The sequence below is a fragment of the Phodopus roborovskii genome, unplaced genomic scaffold (assembly GCF_943737965.1).
Source record: "Phodopus roborovskii unplaced genomic scaffold, PHOROB, whole genome shotgun sequence".
NCBI classification, from domain to species: Eukaryota; Metazoa; Chordata; class Mammalia; order Rodentia; family Cricetidae; genus Phodopus; species Phodopus roborovskii.
In genome coordinates, this window is record NW_026125562.1 from 3314062 (window position 1) to 3338840 (window position 24779).

A 24779-nucleotide genomic window follows, 5' to 3' on the forward strand; every position below is an offset into this window, starting at 1 on the left:
CGCGGCCGGCGGGCGCAGGTGGAGAGCGCCCGGAGAGCAGGCGGAGGCTCAGTGTGAACCCGCAGTGGTCGCGGTGACTCGGGAGCGGGCCGGGCTTCCAGAGTGGTGTAGCTCGGCGCATCGTGGGGGCTCAGCGCGCGGCCCCGCCGAGCCATCTAGGTGCAGGCCCTGCGGGACGCACAGGTGGCTCCCGGGGACTGGCGCCCCGGCCCGGGCATGAGGCGCGGCGGGGCCGGCAGGAGCCGCAGGAAGAGCCGCCGCGGCTGTTGACCCGGCTGGCCGGGAGCAGGGAGAGATGCGGAGCCGGGCTGCCAGCGCCCCCCTCCCAACGCCGCTGCTGCCGCTGCTACTGCTGCTGCTGCTGCTGCCGCCGTCGCCACTACAGGGAGATCAAGTGGGGCCCTGTCGTTCCCTGGGGTCCGGGGGACGCGGCTCCTCTGGGGCCTGCGCCCCCGTAGGCTGGCTCTGCCCAGCCTCCGCTTCGAACCTCTGGCTCTACACCAGCCGCTGCAGAGAATCGGGTATTGAGCTGACTGGCCACCTGGTGCCCCACCACGATGGCCTAAGGGTCTGGTGTCCTGAATCAGGGGCCCATATCCCTCTTCCACCGTCCCCTGAAAGCTGCCCCTGGAGCTGTCGTCTCCTGGGTATTGGAGGACACCTTTCTCCACAAGGCAAGCTGACCCTGCCTCAAGAGCACCCTTGCTTAAAGGCCCCACGGCTCAGATGCCAGTCTTGCATGCTGGCACAGGCCCCAGGGCTCAGGGCCGCGGAAGGATCACTAGAGGAATCTATGGGTGGGCGCAGGAAAAGGAATGTGAACACAGCTCCCCAGTTCCAGCCTCCCAGCTACCAGGCCACAGTGCCTGAGAACCAGCCAGCTGGTACCTCTGTTGCATCCTTAAGAGCCATTGATCCAGATGAGGGTGAGGCAGGTCGACTTGAATATACTATGGATGCCCTCTTCGATAGCCGCTCCAATCATTTCTTCTCCTTGGATCCAATCACTGGTACTGTCACCACAGCTGAGGAGTTGGATCGTGAGACCAAGAGCACCCACGTCTTCAGGGTCACTGCCCAGGATCATGGTATGCCCCGACGGAGTGCCTTGGCCACACTTACCATCTTAGTGACTGATACCAATGATCATGACCCTGTTTTTGAGCAGCAAGAATACAAGGAGAGCCTCAGGGAGAATCTGGAGGTTGGCTATGAGGTACTTACAGTCAGGGCCACCGACGGTGATGCCCCTCCTAATGCCAACATTCTGTACCGTCTGCTGGAGGGCTCTGGAGGCAGCCCCTCAGAAGTCTTTGAGATTGATCCTCGCTCTGGGGTGATCCGAACCCGCGGCCCTGTGGATCGGGAGGAGGTGGAATCCTACAAATTGACAGTGGAGGCTAGTGACCAGGGACGGGACCCTGGCCCACGGAGTTCCACAGCTGCTGTTTTCCTGTCTGTGGAAGATGATAATGACAATGCGCCCCAGTTCAGTGAGAAGCGCTACGTGGTTCAGGTGCGGGAGGATGTGACCCCAGGAGCCCCAGTTCTCCGAGTCACAGCCTCAGATAGAGACAAGGGCAGCAATGCCCTGGTGCACTATAGCATCATGAGTGGCAATGCTCGGGGACAGTTCTACCTGGACGCTCAGACCGGGGCCCTGGATGTGGTAAGCCCACTTGACTATGAGACAACCAAAGAATACACACTACGGATACGGGCTCAGGATGGTGGCCGGCCTCCACTTTCCAATGTCTCTGGTCTAGTAACAGTGCAAGTCCTGGACATCAATGATAATGCCCCTATCTTTGTCAGCACCCCTTTCCAGGCCACTGTCCTAGAGAGTGTCCCTTTAGGCTACCTGGTTCTGCATGTCCAGGCAATTGATGCTGATGCTGGTGACAACGCCCGCCTGGAATATAGCCTGGCTGGTGTTGGGCATGACTTCCCCTTCGCCATTAACAATGGCACGGGCTGGATCTCTGTGGCTGCTGAGTTGGACCGGGAAGAGGTTGATTTCTACAGCTTTGGTGTAGAAGCCCGAGACCATGGCACCCCAGCGCTCACTGCTTCAGCCAGTGTTAGTGTAACCATCCTGGACGTCAATGACAACAACCCAACCTTTACCCAACCGGAGTACACAGTACGGCTCAACGAGGATGCAGCCGTGGGCACCAGCGTGGTGACAGTGTCAGCTGTGGATCGTGATGCTCACAGTGTCATCACCTACCAGATCACCAGTGGCAACACCCGCAACCGATTCTCTATCACCAGCCAAAGTGGAGGGGGGCTGGTCTCCCTGGCCTTACCACTGGACTACAAACTCGAGCGGCAGTATGTGCTGGCAGTGACCGCCTCTGATGGCACAAGGCAGGACACAGCTCAGATCGTGGTGAATGTCACCGATGCCAACACCCATCGTCCCGTCTTCCAGAGCTCCCACTACACAGTAAATGTTAATGAAGACCGACCAGCAGGCACCACAGTGGTTCTGATCAGTGCTACGGACGAGGACACCGGAGAGAATGCCCGAATCACCTACTTTATGGAGGACAGTATCCCCCAGTTCCGAATTGATGCAGACACTGGGGCTGTCACCACCCAGGCTGAGCTGGACTATGAGGACCAGGTGTCTTATACCCTGGCCATCACTGCTCGCGACAACGGCATTCCTCAGAAGTCTGACACCACCTACCTGGAGATTCTGGTGAATGATGTAAATGACAACGCCCCCCAGTTCCTGCGAGATTCCTACCAGGGGAGTGTCTATGAGGATGTGCCACCCTTCACCAGTGTCCTGCAGATCTCAGCCACTGACCGTGACTCCGGTCTCAATGGCAGGGTTTTCTACACCTTTCAAGGAGGGGATGATGGAGATGGTGACTTTATTGTAGAGTCCACGTCAGGCATTGTGCGGACGCTGAGGAGGCTGGATCGTGAGAACGTGGCCCAGTACATCTTACGCGCGTATGCAGTGGACAAGGGGATGCCACCAGCCCGCACACCCATGGAAGTGACCGTCACTGTGTTGGATGTGAATGACAACCCCCCTGTCTTTGAGCAGGATGAGTTTGATGTGTTTGTGGAAGAGAATAGCCCCATCGGGCTGGCCGTGGCCCGCGTCACAGCTACTGACCCAGATGAAGGGACTAATGCACAGATCATGTACCAGATTGTAGAGGGCAACATCCCTGAGGTCTTCCAGCTGGACATCTTCTCAGGGGAGCTAACTGCCCTGGTGGATTTGGACTATGAGGACCGACCTGAATATATCCTGGTCATCCAGGCTACATCCGCTCCCTTGGTAAGCAGGGCTACCGTCCATGTCCGCCTCCTTGACCGCAATGACAACCCACCAGTGCTGGGCAACTTTGAGATTCTTTTCAACAACTATGTCACAAACCGCTCAAGCAGCTTCCCTGGGGGTGCTATAGGCCGCGTGCCTGCCCATGACCCTGACATCTCAGACAGCCTGACATACAGCTTTGAGAGAGGAAATGAGCTCAGCCTGGTCCTACTCAATGCGACCACAGGAGAGCTGAGACTGAGCCGGGCACTGGACAACAACCGGCCCCTGGAAGCCATCATGAGCGTGTTGGTGTCAGGTAAGGAAGATGACTGGTGGTGTTGGGGTGGGATAGTGTTTGGGAGAGGCCTGGGCAGCCACTGGAGGTAGAGTGCCATCCAAGCAGGAGCTGATGACCCAGCTCTACCAGGTGGATAGCCCAGAGGCTGAGGGATCAGGAACTAGTCTGAGAAGAAACCCCAGGAATCTCGGCGCTGGCGCAGGCCCCGCCTGCTGCCCCAGGCTGGGCTGGGCTGCTTTGGTTGGCTGCCCCCTGCCTACCAGACTGTGACGCGCGGTGGGCAAGTGTTGTGAGACTGCCCTGACTATGGATGCCAGGAATTGTGAAAAAATGGCGCGTGGAAGCCTGGAAGGCTAACCGAGCTGGGGGAGGGGAAGGGAAACTCTTGGATTGGAGGGGGAGGACAAGTTGGCCCCTCAGCACCCCTGCCACCCTCATTAGAATGGTCCTGTGATCTCCCACACAGCCTTTGGCAGGTCGGAGGGCTACAGGGACACGGGGTTCCACCAAGGGTCAGGACCCCGCTGACCTCTTCTCTCCCTCTGTCTCTCAGCAGAGCTGCTGACATGGACTTTGTCTAGAGCATTCTTTTCCCTCCAGGCAGAAAGAGCCTGGCTTGGCTGCCCCTTCAGAGCTCCAGGCAGGAAGCAAGCCGGAGCTCATTGTCTCTGTCCAAACAGACCTCACTGTCCTGAGTTCTTGGTTGAGGTCTGGCTTGGGGGAGGGGCTGCAGTGAAGTCAGGGCAGATGGACCTTCTGGGCCCCTAGACTTCCGTGGGCTGCTCTTGGGGTGCTAGGCCTTTCTTACTGATCTCAGGAAAAGAGACGTGGAGTTCCCATGTACCAGGACTCCTGAGCATTGAGGGAAGACACTCTAGGGTCCTGATTTGGTGGGGAGAGAACTGAATTCTAGGGGCATGGGAGTCTGGCCCGAACCCAGCCTGGGCATTCCTGCTGCTTGGCCAAGCGCTCAGCCTGCAGACACCCCAGACAGCAGGACTTAAGGAAAGAAAGCAGGACTGGGTGACAGTGTTCTATCCTTTCTGTCAGCTCTGGGGGTGAGAAGCAGGGTAGGGGTGAGGCAGGCCCAGTAGCCAAGCACATTACTGAGTATGGGAGTTGGGACCTGGGGGTGAAGGAGGGAGGGACTGTTAGCGATTTTCTCGGGGATGAGGCTGGACATCCTACTCCAGGCAGCCTTCCCACATCAGGGAAGGGAAGATGGCTCCTTCCTGCTCATTCTCCTTACTGGACAGACAGATAGATACTTCCTGATCCCACCCTTCAGGTGGCTGGGAGGACCAGGGAGAATGAGCTCTCAAAGGCTATGGGTTAGGTTTTGAGCCTCCTGAAGCTTCAGTTCCCCTCCAGGAGGAGGAGGAGGAGGAGGCCAGGAGCAGCCTCATGTGTGCCTGGACTAGAGGCAGAAGAAGGGCTCTCCCTCCTGTCCTCCATCCAGAGCCTTCTGTAGTGACTCTGGCTAGACATCTAGCACCAGTGTGGAGGCCGGCCGCACTTAGCCTTTGCTTCCCTAACAAGGCACACAGCCCCAGTCCACAACCCCCTGGCTAGTGGGAAAGGCTGGGGCAGCACCTAGTGCCACTGTGGCTGGCCTTTGTGCCCTTGCCCTCCCTCCCCCATCAGCCCTGACCCTTGGAGGCAGTCACCAAGGCAACCCCAAAGTTCAGGAGGCTGGGTGAGGGGAACTGACGCCCACTGCCCCTTTGTCTTCCTCCTCTGGTTCTTTGTCCCCTCCTTCCCTCCCACCCTGCCCATGGGGACCCTCCTTCACTGCCTGTCTGTCACCTTCTCCCCTGCTCCTGTATCTCTTTCCTCAACTGCTGGCTCTTTTCCTGGGTCTTTGTTTTCCCCTCTTGGTCTCTGCATATAGATCTGGGTTCCCTTCTTCCCTGTGGCTGCAGCTGACCCAGCCTGGGCTCAGTGGCTCGCTCCCTGCAGCCCAAATGGTCCAGGCTGCAGCCTTCTTCAGACACACAGGAGAACCTGCCCAAGGCCTGCTCACCTCCCAGACAGCAGAGCCTCTGTCAGAAGAGGGAAGCTGGGAGTCTGCTTCTGGCATCTTCCCCGGGTGCAGCTGGCTGAGACCTAGACCCAGGTGGCATTTCCTGGGTGAGAAACTATCCCAGCTCTTCTGTTGAAAACAACTCAGGCAATCCACTAGTCATTCCTATTCCCAACCTGCCTTTGCACCTGAGGGGAGACCCAGGTCACGGCAGGGAGGAAGGACAAAGAGAAAGGAGAAAGAGCATCGGTTGGTGCTGGGGTGGGGACAATAGCAGAGGGGCAGGTGGCCACAGATGGTGGGCCAGATGGGAAGCACCAGAAACATGCTGAGAGAGGGGCACAGACAGGGCCTGGGTCGGTGGGAGGGAGTGTGGTTCCCAGGGCTAGGGGATGGCAAAGCTTCTCTTGCTCATTGGTCCAGGGGCACTGTATAGAGTCCTGTGCTCTTTTCTGTCTGGAGGAACTTCCCATCCAGAAAACACTGGGCTGTGACATCAGCTCCTGCTCAGCCCTGGGCCCAGGTGACTGCAGGCTTCTGCAAGGAGGAGACAAAGGAATCTGACCATCATAGGGACCCATGGGCAGGCTGGAGGGCTTGGAGGGCTGTGGGCAAAGCAGGAGGGCAGAGGTGAGCAGCAGTCATGACGGTGGCCTTGCTATGGACAGCAAGCTGATCACAGCAATGAGGCCAGAGGGCAGGGAAGCAGTGGGCCCAGGGCACATCTGAGATGGGTGTCTGCCTTCAGTCTGCCAGGGCTCAACCAACTGCCCAAGTAGCAGCCACCTGAAGTAAGTGTGACGTATACAAAATAGAGTTCCATATGTCTGGCCTACCTCTGTCCCAGCAACACTGGCTCCAGCTCTATCCCATCTGATTGGAGTGTTTGCTACTGTGTTTTCCTTCCTTCCTTCCTTCCTTCCTTCCTTCCTTCCTTCCTTCCTTCCTTCCTTTTTCCTTTTTCCTTCTCTTCTCTTCCTCCTCCTCTTTCTCTTTTTTTTTGAGACAGGGTTTCTGTATGTAGCCATGAGTGTCCTGGAACTCACTCTGTAGACCAGGTTGACCTCCAACTCTGAGATCTGTCTGCCTCTGCCTCCTGAGGGCTGGGATCAAGCATGGCTTGCTGCTGTGTTTTCATGACACTTCTGTGTCCAAATGATTCTCATCAGCATCTTAGCTTTTACTGAACCCTCACTATGTGTAAGGCATTGTATTCAGTGGGAATGGCCCTGCAACCCTTCCAACCATTTCTCCTTCTCTGCAGCCCGGTTTTCATTTCTCATCTAAACATGTGTTGCACATTCAGGTGTGTGTGGTACTTCTGAGCACAGGGTGTGTGGGCGGAGTGAGACACCAGCGAATGTGTTCGTACTTAGCTGTTTATAAGTGAGTGTGGTGCCTGGGGGTATGGCAGGCAGACCTTTGGTTACAACTTGGTGAGCCAACTTGGTGATGAGTAACTAAGAGGCCCTGGTGCCAGAGGAGAGGCCAGCCCAGTGGGTCTCCGGGTAGAAGCTGCCCAGGCTCTCTTCTACTTCTGCTTAGATTCCCCACCCCCACCCACCCTTTCTTTCTCTGGCTTGGAGCAGTGGGTGGTGTTGCCACTGGTTAAGGTGGCTCAGCTGGATTTCCTGGGGTGGGGTCCCCCAGGCTGCCCAGAGTTGGGTGGGAAGAAGGCTTTGTGTGAGAGGTGTTGCCATGGGGATGACAGGCTTGCATGGAAGCAGTCAGTCAGGGAGCTGAGTGCGAGGGGGGCCTGATGGCAGCACTGACCCAGTTCACCTTCCACTATGAGAGAGGGGCAGGGTTCTAGTGGAATTGAGATGGACGGGGAAAGGGTGGGAGTCTCTCATGGTACTGTGGACCCTCTAGAACAGTAAGCAAGGGACAAAACACAGTTTGGGGGCAAAACCCAGAGACTGGTCTCAGGGGATAGGGCTTATACTGAGTAGAGTAAAAGGCATAAACACGGGAAGGTAGCTCATGCATCATGCCCAAGAGTATTGGGAAAATAAGCAAAGAACAATTTCTGAAAAACCTCATTTCCTTAAGCACATGTGGTGTGACCCCTTGAGGAGTGACTCGCCCACAAGCAACTTATCTCACTGGCCTATTGTAGGATATGGGCTGGATGTTGGCCTATTTGCACCCTCCTCCTTGTGCTCCCTCCTCCTGGTGCTCCCCCCTCCTGATGCTCCCTCCTTCTGGTCCTTCCTCCTCCTGGAGCTCCCTCCTCCTGGAGCTCCCTCCTCCTGGAGCTCCCTCCTCCTGGAGCTCCCTCCTCCACCTGGTGCTCCCTCCTCCACCTGGTCCTCCCTCCTCCTGGTGCTCCCTCCTCCTCCTAGAGCTGCCTCCTCCTGGAGCTCCCTCCTCCTGGAGCTCCCTCCTCCTGGTGCTCCCTCCTCCTCCTAGAGCTGCCTCCTCCTGGAGCTCCCTCCTCCTGGAGCTCCCTCCTCCTGGTGCTCCCTCCTCCTCCTGGTCCTCCCTCCTCCTGGTGCTCCCTCCTCCTGGTGCTCCCTCCTCCTGCTGCTCCCCCCTCCTGATGCTCCCCCCTCCTGATGCTCCCTCATCCTTCTGGTCCTCCCTTCTGGTGCTCCCTCCTCCTGGAGCTCCCCTACTGATGCTCCCTCCTCCTTCTGGTCCTCCCTCCTGGTGCTCCCTCCTCCTGGAGCTCCCTCCTCCTGCTGCTCCCTCCTCCTTCTAGTCCTCCCCTCTCCTGGAGCTCCCTCCTCCTGGAGCTCCCTCTTCCTTCCTCCCTTTTCTTGACTCCTCCTCTGGCGCTATCTCACAAACCTACCCCCTCCTCTGCTCAAAGCCAGGGTCTGTGGCTTGGCACTTCTGTTGCTTGGCACATCTGCTCTACCTACCTCTAACCTAATGCTTATCCTTGTTGCTTCTCTTCAGATGGTGTCCACAGTGTGACAGCCCAATGCTCACTACGTGTCACCATCATCACAGATGAGATGCTCACACACAGCATCACACTGCGCTTGGAAGACATGTCCCCAGAGCGCTTTCTGTCCCCACTGCTGGGACTCTTCATCCAGGCTGTGGCAGCCACATTGGCCACACCTCCAGATCATGTGGTGGTCTTTAATGTGCAAAGAGATACTGATGCCCCAGGGGGCCATATCCTCAATGTGAGCCTGTCAGTGGGCCAGCCCCCAGGCCCCGGGGGTGGGCCACCCTTTCTGCCTTCAGAGGATCTGCAGGAGCGCCTGTATCTCAACCGCAGCCTGCTCACTGCCATCTCGGCACAACGCGTGCTGCCCTTCGACGACAACATCTGCCTGCGCGAGCCGTGTGAGAATTACATGCGCTGCGTGTCCGTGCTGCGCTTTGACTCCTCTGCACCCTTCATCGCCTCCTCCTCGGTGCTCTTCCGGCCCATTCACCCCGTCGGGGGCCTACGCTGTCGCTGCCCACCTGGCTTCACCGGCGACTACTGCGAGACTGAAGTGGACCTCTGTTACTCAAGGCCTTGTGGATCCCACGGGCACTGCCGCAGCCGAGAGGGTGGTTACACCTGCCTCTGTGGCGACGGCTACACCGGTGAGCCTAGGACGGGGACCATGAGGGCAGCTACCATGGGGGCAGCCCTGCAGGGCTGACGCTCTGGTCCAAGCACAAATCAGGCTAATGATGGGGCTACTTGCTATTTGACATCTGTCTGCTTAGGAAGTCAGAATGGGGAGCCTTCTGCTCACTGTGCAAGCCTACACACCCACAACCCACACGGGCCCATGCACGCCCGCACACATACCCACTGAGACCGTTCGACTGAGGTCAGTCTTGCATCTGGGTTTGTGTCCCAGCTTTGCCACTAATAGCTGTGTGAAAACGAGTTACTTAGCTTCCCTTCCCACAGTATTTAAGATGGAGATAACTAATTTATTTAGGTCAAAAGTTGCTTGTGAGGACTCATGTAAATAATTGCACACGCAGAGAAAGCTGGCTTGTGGAAATTGTTGGCTTTTGTTTAAATGCTGAGGTGAGGTGACTCGATCCAGTTAGAGGTGTTGCTGGCCTAGGACCAGGACTCCATACTGCTGAGTGAATCCCTTCATTAACTTGTAGTCAGACTCTTCCCCACCCAGGAATTGGAGGAAGGCGCTGAGGAGCCTGGGTTTGGAGGCACGGAAGGCATAGGACACTGTACTGTGCAGCCCTGAGCAGATGGCTTCCTGTTGGCCTGTGGCTGCAGGTCTCTCTTCACACACTCCCTGCCCCTCCCTGTAGGCTCTGCTGCTCCTCCATCACTTCCCTCCCACACTCCCGGGCCTCATGGCTTCCCCCATCAGATTCACTGCTTCTGCCAGTAGCGTAGGCAGGCTCAATACCTCCTGCGGTAGCCTCCTGCCCAGAACTTGCCAGACTTACTTGACTCTTCTGTGTTGCTGGGGGGGGGGTGGTGGAGAGGGAAGGGAGGGGAGTTTGGGAGAAGGGAGGGGAGTCTTTGTCCAGGAGGATGGGGAAGGGGGCTTAGAATAGGCGAACAACAGTTTCCATGGAAACAAGAGCCAGTCACTAGGCACAGGAACTGAGAACCTATCTCTGGAATCAGAATGGGGAGGGAGAGAAGGAGTGGATTTTCTCATCTGATGTCTGGGTTTTTCACTCCTCCGATTCCTCATCTGTCCTCAGGCTCAGGCCCCAAGTCCCAGCATTATTCCGGTGCAGAGGGATCCTTAGTTAAGATCCCAAAGTTCTGTTCCTAGAAAAGCCCCAGTCTACTTCACACCATCTACCCCAACCCATAATGCAAACAGAGGTGGAAACCTGGTCACATCTCTAGGGAAGAAAACTGATCTCCATGCCTGACAGGAACAAAGGCACTAGTGGGGAAGGGGGAAGCATGGGGGCCGTCACGGCCTCCAGGCTGTTCCCCAGGCGCTCCTTTCCTTGGGGCATTTGCCTCTGCAGGGGCCAGGGCCCCCGAAGGTGTGGGGAAGGGCCAAAGAGCTTGGAGGAGCTTGCTCCATGTGGAGCAGCAGTGGGAAGGGAGTGGTGGGCCAGGAAGAGCACCCAGGGGGCTGGTATATGACAGATTTCAGAGAAGAAAACCACTCAAGGGGAAGTGAAATGCTTGGGAGAATCCGGGAGGGGTCGCAGGAGATATTACCAGGGACGTGTTAGACTTCCGTCACTGGATATACTCCAGAGAGACGATTTAAGGCAAGGAAGGTCCAGTTTTGTCTCACGGTCTCTGCAGCTTCAGTTCTGGTGGCTGGTTCCTTTGCTATAAGGATCAGAGAGGCAGAGCATCAGGTGGTAGGAGTGTGTCACAGAGCAGAGCTGCTCACCCAGCAGGGAGGAGCTGGGGACGAGATAGAGCTGTTTATAGCACATCTCCAGTGACCTTCATCCAGCCACAGTCCTCCTCATGTCCCCAGTACCTTCTAAAGTGGCCTTTACCGTATGAGCTATGGGGGAGGTTTCATATTCACACCACCATAGGGGACCCCCGTTGCCTTCTCCTCGGGGTCTCACCCTGCCTGCCCTTTCTCCCCAGGCGAGCATTGTGAAGTGAGCGCCCACTCAGGCCGTTGCACTCCAGGTGTCTGCAAGAATGGAGGCACCTGTGTCAACCTGTTGGTGGGAGGTTTCAAATGTGACTGCCCATCTGGGGACTTTGAGAAACCCTTCTGCCAGGTGACCACGCGAAGCTTCCCTGCTCGCTCCTTCATCACCTTCCGTGGCCTGCGCCAGCGTTTCCACTTCACCCTGGCCCTCTCGTGAGTGGCAAGGCCCCGGGGTGCCGAGAGAGTGTGGGGTATCTCCCGGTAGGTGGGGTAGCAGGCGAGGCAGTGAAGTACAGAACTGCTGTTGACAGAGCCCTTGGAGTGACCTGCATGCTTTGCCAGCAGGCTGTCCTCACTCTCAGGATCTGCCTGGCACCGTTCCTTGGGGATGGGGAGCCAGGATGCCAGGGTTATTGTTTGGGCTCACCATCTGCATTCTGACTCCATAGCCTTAGCCAAAGTGTCAGCTTGGGTGCTGCTGGCTGGGGTGGATGGGGTACTAGCGTGCAGGTGGGTGCCCCTTTCCTTGCCCCCACGGCCAACCTCCTATTCAGGTTTGCTACCAAGGAGCGTGATGGGCTACTACTGTACAATGGGCGCTTCAATGAGAAGCATGACTTTGTGGCTCTCGAGGTGATCCAGGAGCAGGTCCAGCTCACCTTCTCCGCAGGTCAGCCCAACGCCTCATGTTCTTGCCCATCTCCCAAGGTCTTACGTCTCCCAGGCCCTGCCCTCAAGCCATATACTTTCCCTCCCAGTCAATCCTGGGCCTGGCCCCCATCCCTAGACATGCCACTCCCCACTCTCTTCCTGTGACCCAGCTTGTGTGGCCCTTTCTCTAGGGGAATCAACCACCACCGTGTCCCCGTTCGTGCCCGGAGGGGTCAGCGATGGCCAGTGGCACACAGTGCAGCTGAAGTACTACAATAAGGTGGGTGTGGGTACGGGACAGAGCAGTAGGAGGGAGGGCCCTGTAGACCAGGCTGGCCTTGAACTCAGAGATCCACCTGCCTCTGCCTCCTGAGTGCTGGGCCATCACTGCCCGACTGACCTGGGTGGTATTGTGAGTGGCCATAGCTCTTGTGCCTGGGAAGAGGGAGGGGATTGCCACTTGCTGGGGCATGTCCATCCCACTGGGTCCTTGATTGTGGGTGTATGTGTATGGAGAGGTGCAACTCTCTGCTGGTGTCTGAGCTGGGTTCTTTGTCTACTGTCTCCCTTCTCTGTCCACAGCCACTGTTGGGCCAGACAGGGCTTCCACAAGGCCCATCCGAGCAGAAGGTAGCTGTGGTGACTGTGGATGACTGTGACACAGGGGTGGCTCTGCGCTTTGGAGCTATGCTAGGCAACTACTCCTGTGCTGCCCAGGGCACCCAAGGAGGCAGTAAGAAGTAAGCAGGGAGGGAGGGCCAGTAGCTAGGGAGAGGGTAGTGCTGTCCAAGGGAATAGGGCTCCGGAGTGGGAGCCAATCAGATGTGCCCCTCCTCACACTAGTCAGTGTTGGGGAGTTAGGGTCAGGCCTTGGTGGGCTGTGAGCTGAGAGGGTGGGTGTCTATTTAAGTACCTCCACTTCCTGGGCACTGTTCTGCAAGGCCTTTGCCCCAAGTTCACCCTTTCTTGGGCCTAGTGGTAGGGTACGAGGGAAAAGGGAGAACTGCAAACCTGAACCCGTATCTCTTCACATTGTTCACCCCAGGTCTCTGGACCTGACAGGGCCCTTGTTGTTGGGCGGGGTGCCAGATCTGCCCGAGAATTTCCCTGTCCGAATGCGGCACTTCGTGGGCTGTATGAAGGACCTTCAGGTGGATAGCCGCCACATAGACATGGCCGACTTCATTGCCAACAATGGCACTGTGCCTGGTATGGAGACCTAGGGGTAGGGGCAAGGCCGGGAGCCGCGTGCCAAGAGGAGTGGCTGTGCATGGCCTGGGAACCCCAGCCTGTGTGGCCTTCCAGCCACTGTAGCTGGTTTTCAGAGCCCTGCCCTGGGGTCCTTGAGTCCCTTTCTTTCCATTCCAGGCTGCCCCACCAAGAAGATTGTGTGTGACAGCAACACTTGCCATAACGGCGGCACCTGCGTGAACCAGTGGGATGCATTTAGCTGCGAGTGTCCTCTAGGCTTCGGGGGCAAGAGCTGTGCCCAGGGTAGGAGTGGCAGCTGGCAGAGACTGGGGCCTGGGTGCTGTCAGTGTCTGGCATCACTGACAGGGCTGGGGCAGGCTCTGGGCAGGGCTCTGGGAGCTGGGCTGTGGGTGGAAAAGCATGTCTGAACAGAGTTAGGAGAAGGTAGGCAGGAGACAAAGGGCCTAGTCAGAGGCAGGCCCTGGGCACAATGTAGGGCGGGCCCAGGACAGGTAAATGCTCCGGAGGGCGGGGCAGTGAGGGGTTTGGAAAGCCAAGGCCCTATCTCTCATGGAGCCACCACAATTCCTGAGTCACTGCTCTGCCCTTCAGTCACTTTTCATCTGCCTTCCCAGAAATGACCAATCCCCAGCGTTTCCTGGGCAGCGGCCTTGTGGCCTGGCACGGCCTCTCTCTGCCCATCTCTCAACCCTGGCACCTCAGCCTCATGTTCCGCACACGCCAGGCAGATGGCGTCTTGCTGCAGGCCGTCACCAGGGGGCGCAGCACCATCACCTTGCAGGTGATGCAGGGCACGTGGGAGTGTGGCAAGCCCTGGCCCGGCTCGGGTTGCAGGATCCTTCAGGGGGAAGGATCCAGGTGGCTGGGCAGGGTTTGGGGGAAGCAAAGATGTTGGCTGGACCCATTCGGTGCGTTAGTACTGCCATCTATTGGGCGTAAGGGAAATAAGCAGTCTCTGCCCACAGCCAGGCAGTAGGAGGCTTTCGGCTGTGTGGATTAGAGCAAGAGTCTATCGAGGTGATCAGCTGATTTTTCTTCCCTTGTACAGCTTCGGGGAGGCCATGTTGTGCTAAGTGTGGAGGGCACAGGGCTCCAGGCTTCGTCTCTGCGTCTGGAGGCAGGCCGGGCCAACGATGGTGACTGGCACCACGCACAGCTGGCACTGGGAGCTAGCGGGGGCCCTGGCCACGCCATCCTATCCTTTGATTATGGGCAACAGAGGGCAGAGGGTAATCTGGGCCCTCGGCTGCATGGGCTGCACCTGAGCAATATTACAGTCGGGGGAGTGCCTGGGCCACTCGGTGTGGCTCGAGGCTTCCGGGGCTGTTTGCAGGTGAGTCTCCCCTTCTGACTTCCCATCTCATCTCCACCTGGAGCCTGGCAACACCAAGGGCCAACACTGCTCTGATCCCTGCAGGGTGTGCGGGTAAGTGAGACACCTGAGGGCATTAGCAGCCTGGATCCCAGCCGTGGGGAGAGCATCAATGTTGAGCCAGGCTGCAGCTGGCCAGATCCCTGTGACTCAAACCCATGCCCTGCCAACAGCTACTGCAGCAATGACTGGGATAGCTACTCTTGCAGCTGTAATCCAGGTACGCTAAGGGTCCTAGGAAACGGGGCCTGTGCTGGGTCACACTCTGTCTCTAACGTGTGACCTGGAGCCAGTCACATGCCTAAGCCATCGTCTTCTGTACTTCAAGGATACAGCCATCTGGTGCAATGTCCGGGGTATAAGGAAATAGATGAGTGGGAGGAGAATGCCAGTAGAGGACAGGGACTGAGCCTTTCTGGTCCTTCTTGTCCCAGGTTACTATGGTGACAACTGCACTAATGTGTGTGACCTGAATCCATGTGAGCACCAATCTGTGTGTACCCGAAAACCCAGCGCACCCCTTGGCTACATCTGCGAGTGTTTACCAAATTATCTTGGGCCATACTGTGAGACCAGGTAGGTGGGTCAGGGCTTATCACTGGTGTCACCATGAGCCTTAAGAGTCTGGCTGAGCCTGGTGGTGGTGGCGCACGCCTTTAATCCCAGCACTCAGGAGGCAGAGGCAGGTGGATCTCTGTGAGTTCGATGCCAGCCTGATCTACAGAGTGAGTTCCAGGACAGACTCCAAAGCAATACACAGACGCTTTGTCTCAAAAAACAAAAGCAAAACAAAACAAACAGAAAGAGTCTGGCTAAACTGCAGCCAAGGTTGAAAAGACCACATGTGGTTGAACCAAGCAGGAGAGGTAGTGGCAGAGAGGGCTCTCACCTGTTGGGGTTTCTTTCTGCAGGATCGACCAACCTTGCCCCCGTGGCTGGTGGGGACACCCCACATGTGGTCCATGCAACTGTGATGTCAGCAAAGGCTTTGACCCGGATTGCAACAAGACAAGTGGCGAGTGCCACTGCAAGGTGACAGTCCCAAATAAGCTCCTTTTGTGGCCACCCTGCCCTCTATCCTGAGACTTCTGGCCCTACAGGGAAAGCAGTGGAGATGGGCCTTCCTACAGAGAGCTGAGGGCCCTGTGTCTTTGCCCTGTAGGCATGGCAAGTGTCTGTCTGTCCTCATTATCTGGGTGCAGGGAACACAGGACCAATATTGAATCAGCCAGCCCTAGAGCAGCTATATGGGCTGTCTGCAGCCTGTTTGGGATGCTTGGCTTCTCAGTAATAAGTTCAACTCCAAGTCATTTCCTGCTGTTGAGAATGTTGAATGCTATTTCCACATGGACCTGGGTTGGGGGAGCCTCTCTCTGGGGAGGGCGTGGCTTGAAGGATCCAGTAGCATTCAGGAAGACATCTTGATCCAGTGACTCCCTTTTCCCCTCCTAGGAGAATCACTACCGGCCCCCTGGCAGCCCCACTTGCCTCTTGTGTGACTGTTACCCCACTGGTTCTTTGTCCCGAGTCTGTGACCCTGAGGATGGCCAGTGTCCCTGCAAGCCTGGTGTCATTGGGCGTCAATGTGATCGCTGTGACAATCCTTTTGCTGAGGTCACCACCAATGGCTGTGAAGGTAGGGCATTTGGGACAGGTAGGTTCTCTCCTCACTGTATGCCAAGAGCTTGTCTTCCAGGAGGCCACAAGTGAGGCTGCAAGTGGATGGGGGATGTTGAAATAAGGTTGGGGAGCCTGGACAGAGTTGCTCATAGGTGACCTTGTGTTCTTCTCTGCAGTGAATTATGACAGCTGCCCACGGGCCATAGAGGCTGGGATTTGGTGGCCCCGGACGCGCTTTGGGCTACCTGCTGCTGCCCCTTGCCCCAAAGGTTCCTTTGGTAGGTTTTAGAGGACTGCGATGGGCTATCAAAGACTTGATCTTTACTGGCAGTGGGATAAAGCCAGCAAGCCCCCAGCTTATAGATCCATGGGTACCACTTTCTGGTTTCCAGCTTCTCAAGACTCCATGTGTCACCTTCCTTCACCCACCCCTCAACCTAGGCTGACCAAGAATGCCTATATCCTAGACTGAACAGAACAGTGGAAAACCCTTCATGTACCAGGAACAGGGTTGGGCACTAAACTCAAAGATGAACCACATGGGGCTCCTACCTTCTGCTACTTACCTAGTCCTGGGGTTTTGCCACTTTAAAGGGAGTCAGTCCTGAAGAATACTGAGTGATGGTTACTATTCCAGCCACAGAATGGGGGTTGATGCTGGCCCTTAGATTAGCAATGAGCAGAATTCATAGGTAGGGAATAGCAGAGTACAAGGTGGTAGCTGAGTGGAAGAGGGTGGTGGGGGAGGGTACAAACCTCTGTTGTCATGACCTTTGCACTGGAGGTTTTTGACTCTAGAGTTCTGTACACCTGTCTTCTTACTTTCTTATGGACTGCTAGTTCCGGTCTGGCTCATGAGGTGCTCCAGGTAGATCTCGGGGTTTCCTGTGTCTCCCTAAACCCCGCCCTCTTGCTTCACCTCCCCCAGGGACTGCTGTGCGCCACTGTGATGAGCACAGAGGATGGCTCCCCCCAAACCTCTTCAACTGCACATCAGTCACCTTCTCAGAGCTAAAGGGCTTCGTAAGTGGGCCCCCTCATCTTCTCTTTTTCACACCCTGTCTTTAGAAATGGAGCTTCTGAATCCCACTCCTGTTTTCCTTAGGCTCCTGGCCATGAGGCCACTTCTTCCCCACCAACTTCTTGATTCCCTTTTACTCCAGAACCCCAGTCCCAACCACCCTGTCTGGTCTGAACCTCTGCCCTTCTGCCCTTCCATCCAGGCTGAGCGACTGCAGCGGAATGAGTCAGGCCTAGACTCAGGACGCTCCCAGCGGCTAGCCCTGCTTCTGCGCAATGCCACCCAGCACACCGCCGGCTACTTTGGCAGCGATGTCAAGGTGGCCTACCAGCTGGCCACACGACTGCTGGCTCACGAGAGTGCCCAGCGGGGCTTTGGACTGTCTGCCACACAGGATGTGCATTTCACTGAGGTGGGGCTTGAAATAGGCATGGTGGGGCCCAGTGGGAGGTCCTGTTCCTGGTGATCTTAGGGGACAAAAGGGGATACACCCCTGCCATAGGAGCCCCACCCCTGGTGTGAGGCCTCCAGGACTGCCTGTAAGCCATGGTGCAACACAGGCGATTCAGAGTATCTATTCCTACAGTATCAGGACTCAAGTGCCTACAAAGGCTGCTTGTGTTGAGGTGTGGACTGACCTGAAGCAGGACCCTGCCTATTAGAAGAAGAGCTCAGCCTTGTCAGGGGACCAGAAGGGCATGCAGTAGAAGGAGGCATAGGAGGGCACACTGGGTAGCTCTGATTTGGTGTATGGAGGAAGGGTTAGAGGCAGAATACCCATGATGGGAGTGGGCAGCATGATACACAAGGCTTCCTAGGGGTGGGTGGGTCTGTGCCAGGCACAGGCTGGAACTTGGTATGAGGTTGACCACAAGCACATGCCACTATGACCATGCCCATCTCCAGAATCTGCTGAGGGTGGGCAGCGCCCTCCTGGATGCAGCCAACAAGAGGCACTGGGAACTGATCCAGCAGACAGAGGGTGGCACCGCCTGGCTGCTCCAGCACTATGAGGCCTACGCCAGTGCCCTCGCCCAGAATATGCGGCACACCTACCTAAGCCCCTTTACCATCGTCACGCCCAACATTGGTGAGATGGTGCTGGACTGGGGAGGGGTTTGTGGAGAGAGTCCCATCCCTGTTCCAAAGGGCCACCACGATGGAGGGCGGTCTGCCTGTCTCACTTGGTGTCTGACGTGCAACCGTATTCCTTTCTAGTCATCTCTGTAGTGCGCCTGGATAAAGGGAACTTTGCTGGGACCAAGCTACCCCGTTATGAGGCACTGCGTGGGGAGCGTCCTCCAGATCTTGAGACCACAGTCATTTTGCCAGAGTCTGTCTTCAGAGGTCAGCAGGGAACATGGGTTGGGTACCAGCTTGGTCTGGGGTACCCATGTGGATGATACAGAGGGTGGGCCCAGCTGAGTGTAGCAGCACTTACTTCCAGAGATGCCCCCCATGGTGAGGTCTGCAGGACCCGGAGAAGCCCAGGAGACGGAGGAGCTGGCACGGCGGCAGCGGCGGCACCCAGAGCTGAGTCAGGGAGAGGCAGTGGCCAGTGTCATCATCTACCATACCCTGGCAGGACTACTGCCCCACAACTATGACCCAGATAAGCGTAGCCTGAGGTAAGTGGCCAGGAAAGGCCTGGGAGGTTGGGGTTCAGCAGGTGAATGTGGAGGCATCTCCTAGTGATAAAGGTATGTCATGGCTGCCCTGGAGACTGTGCACCTTTCTACCATCAGAGTCCCCAAGCGCCCAGTCATCAACACACCTGTGGTAAGCATCAGTGTCCATGACGATGAGGAGCTCCTGCCACGCGCTCTGGACAAGCCAGTCACAGTGCAGTTCCGGCTGCTGGAGACTGAGGAGCGGACCAAGCCCATCTGTGTCTTCTGGAACCACTCAATCTTGTGAGCCTGTACCACTCTTATTCCCATGGCTTTGGATCAATAGTCCAGGCTCCTGGATGCCCACCCTCATGCCTCCCTGACTCTGCCTTCTTCTTGCAGGGTCAGTGGCACTGGTGGCTGGTCTGCCCGAGGCTGTGAAGTCGTCTTCCGGAATGAGAGCCACGTCAGCTGCCAGTGCAACCACATGACAAGCTTTGCTGTGCTTATGGATGTGTCCCGACGGGAGGTTGGCCTCAAAGGAGTAGCCTAGAGCTGTGGGTGGGAACTGAGTGGAGGGGCTGGGTGCCCGGGCCCTGCCCTTCCTTGACCTACCCGCCTGACACTCATTCCTCAGAATGGTGAAATCTTGCCACTGAAGACTCTGACATATGTGGCCCTTGGAGTCACCTTAGCTGCCCTGATGATCACCTTCCTCTTCCTCACTCTCCTTCGTGCCCTACGCTCCAACCAACATGGCATCCGACGCAATCTCACAGCTGCCCTGGGCCTGGCCCAGCTGGTCTTTCTCCTGGGGATCAACCAGGCTGACCTCCCTGTAAGATACTTCCTCTCCCAGAGACCTTCCCAACCTCCAGCCCCACCAAAGCTCCCTGGCGACCCCTCTCTCTCTAGCCTTCTTGCATCCTTGCTCCCACAACGATGAGTTGATGAAGGGCCCAGTCCGGTACCCGGACCACAGCTTGCTCTTGTTTAGTTCTCTCTCAGTGTTCCAACATCCCAGATGTTCTTGCCTGTAGCCTGGGCATCCCCCGAGGCAGCCCACATCACCAGGCCTCACCACTGCCTCCCTCCCCTGGGTATTCTCCCTGTACTGGCCGTCTTGGCTCCTGATCGGTGTCCTGGCCCCCAGTTTGCTTGCACAGTCATTGCCATCCTGCTGCACTTCCTGTACCTATGCACCTTTGCCTGGGCCCTGCTGGAAGCCTTACACCTGTACCGGGCACTCACAGAGGTGCGAGACGTCAATGCCAGCCCCATGCGTTTCTACTACATGCTGGGCTGGGGCGTTCCTGCTTTCATCACAGGTATCCTGTCTCCTTTCCGGCCTTGGAGATTCCATGTCCCTAGGCCCTGTGTCCATGCCATGTACCCCAAACCCATAGCTCAGGTCCTGAGAGTCCCTTCCCGCTATACTTGGACAACCTGACATGGGGTGGTAGGGGTTGGGCCTCTTCCTGGAGAAGGGAGCGGGTTAGCTGGCCCTTCTCCATGCTCCACACCTGGCTCTGTGAACCGTTGACTGCAGCCTCGTTTCTGCCTCCATGAACACCTCGCTTTGCTACTGTCTATGCTCCAGGTCTAGCCGTGGGCTTGGATCCTGAAGGCTATGGGAACCCTGACTTCTGCTGGCTCTCCATCTACGATACGCTCATCTGGAGTTTTGCTGGCCCAGTGGCCTTTGCTGTTTCGGTAAGTGTTAGAAAGCGAGTTGGAGTGAGCAGGATGTGCGTATCCTCCAGATCCTCTCTAGGAAGAGCTGAGGCTCCTGGGCAGGGCAGAAACTGTGCTCTCTGGTCCTCTCACGTACCTCTCCACTGCCCAGATGAGTGTGTTCCTGTATATCCTGGCGGCTCGAGCCTCCTGTGCTGCCCAGCGACAGGGCTTTGAGAAGAAAGGCCCTGTGTGAGTATCGGCAGGTGGGTGGGCACCGGGTGGGCACTGGTGTGGAGGGCCTCATGGCAGAACTCATGTACTTCCCTGCCTTCCAGCTCAGGCCTGCGTCCCTCCTTTGCTGTCCTTCTGTTACTGAGTGCCACGTGGCTGCTGGCACTGCTTTCTGTCAACAGCGACACTCTCCTCTTTCACTACCTCTTTGCTGCCTGCAATTGTGTCCAGGTACCTGGCCCCGCCTTATTGAGTGGAAGGGAGCGTGCCCGGGGGCGGGTTACCTGAGTGTGCCAACCATTGCTGTCTCTGCTGCCAGGGCCCCTTCATCTTCCTTTCCTATGTGGTGCTCAGCAAGGAGGTCCGGAAAGCACTGAAGTTCGCCTGCAGCCGCAAGCCCAGCCCTGACCCTGCTCTGACCACCAAGTCCACGCTGACCTCGGTGAGGGAGCCTGGGCCCTAGCACAAGCAGTGTCTCAGTGGAGGGGGGAGCAGGCCCGTAGAATCTCTTTGTCTGTGTGCTTTTTACCTGGGCACCCTTACTTCCGCATCCCTTCCTCTTAGGAGGAAGGGGTAAAGTGATGAGTGTGGCCTCGGGTGGAGATGCTGTCACAGGAAGTCCGGGCCATTTGGGGTGTTCAGTATTGCACAGCTGTGCCATAGCTGTGACTATTGCTAGGCCCTGAAGTGAAGGTAACATACAAGGAGCCTTCCACTTTAAGACATGGGCATATGGGAGGTAGGACCCAGGGCAAATTCCTGGCATCCTGGGGCCCATCCCTCCAACTCCCCTTCTCATTGACCTGTCTGTCTCCTGCCTAGTCCTATAACTGCCCCAGCCCCTATGCTGACGGGAGGCTGTACCAGCCTTATGGAGACTCAGCTGGCTCATTGCACAGTGCCAGCCGCTCAGGCAAGAGCCAGCCCAGCTACATCCCCTTCTTGCTGAGGTGAGCCCTGGAAGTGGGAACACTGAGGAGGAGGGAAAGACCATGCATGCTAAAACCAAGTCCAGCCAGCTGCTAGGAACTGAGTGTCTCATACTGGCCAACACAGGTTACAGCTTAGATTAGAAGCCGTGAGGTGCAAGGTAGGACCTGGGAATCTTGCTAGAGAGGCCAGAATGGCCCCTACAGCATGGTCTTGTCTCTTTAGGGAGGAGTCCACGCTTAACCCTGGCCAGGGTCCTCCTGGCCTAGGGGACCCAGGTGGCCTATTCCTAGAAGGTCAAGACCAGCAACACGGTGAGGACAGAAGGCCCTGGCTGCCTAACAGGGCAGGGGCCTAGCTTTTGCTGAGGGTGGGCTGGGCAGGTGGGACAGTTGTGATCCCTCCCTGACCTCCCAGATCCCGACACGGACTCTGACAGTGACCTGTCCCTGGAAGATGACCAGAGTGGTTCCTATGCTTCTACCCACTCATCAGACAGCGAGGAAGAGGAGGAGGAGGAGGCCGCCTTCCCTGGCGAACAGGGCTGGGACAGCCTGCTGGGTCCTGGAGCTGAGAGACTGCCCCTGCACAGTACCCCCAAGGGTGGGCCAGCACCAGGGCTGCAGCCTTTGGGGGGCAATGGAAGCTCAAGAGGCTAGGGCTTCTTGGAAAATAGAACTGGGGTGGTGGCTGACCTAGCTGCCTACACTCTCTGGGACTCAGACTTTCTTTCTTTGACAGATGTGGGTCCAGGGTCTGGGAAGGTCCCTTGGCCAGGAGACTTTGGGACTACAACAAAGGAGAGGAGTGGTAGTGGGCCCCTTGAAGAGCGGCCACGGGAGAATGGAGATGCTCTATCTCGGGAAGGGTCTCTGGGACCTCTCCCAGTCCCTACTACCCAACCTCACAAAGGTGAGTCTCTCCTAGCTCCTGTTGGGGCTCTCTAGGATGCCCCAGCGCCTCCCACTGGCAGCTCATGGTACGCACCTCCTTGTCCCTAGGCATCCTCAAGAAGAAGTGTCTTCCCACCATCAGCGAAAAGAGCAGCCTCCTAAGGCTGCCCCTGGAGCAGGGCACAGGGTCTTCTCGGGGCTCCTCAGCCAGTGATGGCAGTCGGAATGGACCTCCCCCCCGCCCACCACCACGCCAGAGTCTCCAGGAACAGCTAAATGGGGTCATGCCCATCGCCATGAGCATCAAGGCAGGCACGGTGGATGAGGACTCATCTGGCTCCGAGTGAGTCGGGTTGGGTGGGAGGTACAGGGTGTTATGTGCAGAGGTCCTGGCTGGGGCAGAGCTGCCTCTGAGCTTCATTGAGCTACTCTGTCAGGCAGTTGGAAGACAGACAGGCTAAGTGGGGTCCTGCTCCCTTGTGTTCCCTGACACCATGGTGCTCTGTTGGGGGGAATATACCAGACCCCCTGGACTTTAAGTGCTGTAGCCCAGTCCTGGGCAGCACGAGAGGGTGGGAGCTGGGGCTGCTTTTCTGTCTCTTTCTCTGGTGGAAGCTGCTCACTGTCTTCTCTGCTGCTCCAGCTAACCCTCTGTCTGCCTTCTCTGCCACTCTCCTCTCCTGCCTCTCCAGATTTCTCTTCTTTAACTTCCTGCATTAACCCTGGGCCGGTGTTCCTTCGGTGTTCCTCGTCTGTCTCGAAGCTCCCTCCCTTCCCCTGCTGCGCTCATGCTCTGCTCCTGTCTTCTGCTTTACCCTGCCCCTGCTCCCCACTGCCTGCCGAAGCAGCGATGAAACGTCCATCTGAGGAGCCCGGGCCTTGCACCTGAGGCCATCTAGTGCCAAGTCCCTCCCCCACCTCCCCCTCACTGCACTTTGGACCCCTGGGGCCAACATCTCCAAGACAAAGTTTTTCAGAAAAAAAAAAAAAAAAGAATTAAAAAAAAAAAAAAAAGGATCTCCACTCTTCATGACTTCAGGGATTAATTTTTTTTTATACGTTGGAACTGGACTCCCTTTCCCTTCCCAAAGAGGATAGGACCTCCCAGGACGTGTCCCAGCCTCTCTTCAGTTTCCCATCTGCTGTGCCTCTGGGAGGAGAGGGACTCTGAGGGGGCCTGCCCCTCGTTTGCCATCACCAAAAGGACAGGACAAAGCCACACGCACCAGGGGCATGAGTCCCTACAAGGCTGCACCGGACAGGCCTCAGTTGGAGAGGGGTCAGGACAAAAAAGGCATTTCCCACCCGCCAATTCCGCCTCGCCTCTCCCAGAAACTGAAAAGCCCTGTCCGGCCAGGGGCAGGAGGACTCATCGCCCCTGGACCCCCAAATGCTGCATGAACCATTTTAAGGGGAAGCCTGTACCCCCACACGGGGAATGACTACCCCAGCCCCTCTCCTTTTCCTGGACTATGGCCGTGGGCTGCAGCCCAGGTGTTTGCTCAGTTTGCTGACCCCAAAGTGCTTCGTTTCTCCTGCCCGACCTTCAGGAGGGCCAGTCACCGTTAAGTTGCGCTTCTTTGCTGTGTGTGTGGTACCAGGAGGAAGAAGAAGCACAGAGCCCGCTTGCTGGCCCCAAGGGGCCTCAAGCGCGGGTTTCCAGTCTGGGTTCTGGTGCCCACTCACCCCTCCCTCCCAAATCAGACGAATGCCCTTTTGTCTGAGCTGCTGTGGCCTCTGAGACATGTTCTATTTTTAACCCCTTCCTGGAATTGGCTCTCTTCTTCAAAGAACCTGTTCCTTGTCCTCCTACTTGACCCCAGCTCCCCGTGAAGAGAGAGTTAATATATATTTTTATTTATTTGCTTTTTGTGTTGGGATGGGGTTGTGTCCAGTCCCAGGGGGTCTGATGCGGCCATTGCAGGCTGGGTGAGTGTCTGGCGACCTGGATTTGGGGCCTACCCCCTTCCTCTTGCTCTACTTCCCTCAGTTTTTGACAACCGCTGTTCATTTGAGTCGCCTTTTTCTCTAAGCATGTACCCCAGACTTGTCACTGACTTCCCTTCTGAAGCAGGTGGCTAGAACCAAGGCTCCGGGCAGGAAAGATGTTACTGTTCCTCACTTGGCCTCTGGCTTTTCTGCCGAGGATTCTCAACTGCCCTCTGCCCTCTCCCCTCAGCAATTCCTGTAAAGGGTTAAAAATTTAACTGAATTTTTTTTTAAACTACTGATGACTTGACTTAAATACAAAGATGCTGGAAGCTCACTTGACACTAACCATCAGATTGTACAGTTTGACTGTTGCTGTAAATATGGTAGAGTTTTGCTTTTGTTCTTGGTTCCCCCCCCCCAATACTACTGAATAAACTAGTCCTGTGCAGGCGCTGTGTCGTCATCGTCGTCGTCGTCATCATCGTCGCTTCTGTGTTG

The 24779-nt window shown here is 56.8% G+C and overlaps 1 protein-coding gene across 2 annotated transcripts; it reads left to right on the top strand.

The window, feature by feature from the left end:
* Positions 1–295: 295 nt before the first annotated feature.
* Celsr2 (cadherin EGF LAG seven-pass G-type receptor 2) lies at positions 296–22822 on the top strand. 2 transcript variants are annotated; one of them, XM_051177720.1, is made up of 33 exons: positions 296–3605; positions 8515–9162; positions 11123–11345; positions 11687–11802; positions 11975–12063; positions 12366–12523; positions 12829–12992; positions 13152–13277; positions 13610–13776; positions 14044–14328; positions 14413–14587; positions 14802–14943; positions 15279–15399; positions 15820–16003; positions 16164–16265; positions 16916–17010; positions 17211–17420; positions 17915–18098; positions 18227–18355; positions 18456–18636; positions 18754–18921; positions 19021–19147; positions 19256–19456; positions 19772–19946; positions 20219–20331; positions 20465–20544; positions 20631–20757; positions 20846–20968; positions 21349–21476; positions 21682–21770; positions 21874–22059; positions 22198–22368; positions 22458–22821. In XM_051177720.1, exons 1-33 carry the CDS (start codon positions 296–298, stop codon positions 22694–22696), a joined length of 8736 nt encoding a protein of 2911 aa, XP_051033677.1. In that variant the 3' UTR covers positions 22697–22821. The 2 variants fall into 2 exon arrangements, with proteins under 2 accessions (XP_051033677.1, XP_051033678.1); XM_051177721.1 differs by lacking the exon at positions 21874–22059 and having other exon boundaries at positions 22458–22822.
* The last annotated feature ends 1957 nt before the right edge of the window (positions 22823–24779 follow it).

Excerpts from the sequence above, each read along its gene's own strand:
- Celsr2 (XM_051177720.1), top strand. The coding sequence starts at position 296 with ATGCGGAGCCGGGCTGCCAGCGCCCCCCTCCCAACGCCGCTGCTGCCG. Across the intron at positions 12,524-12,828 it reads ACCCAAGGAGGCAGTAAGAA|GTCTCTGGACCTGACAGGGC; the intron begins GTAAGCAGGGAG and ends TGTTCACCCCAG. Across the intron at positions 18,637-18,753 it reads CCAGATAAGCGTAGCCTGAG|AGTCCCCAAGCGCCCAGTCA; the intron begins GTAAGTGGCCAG and ends TTCTACCATCAG.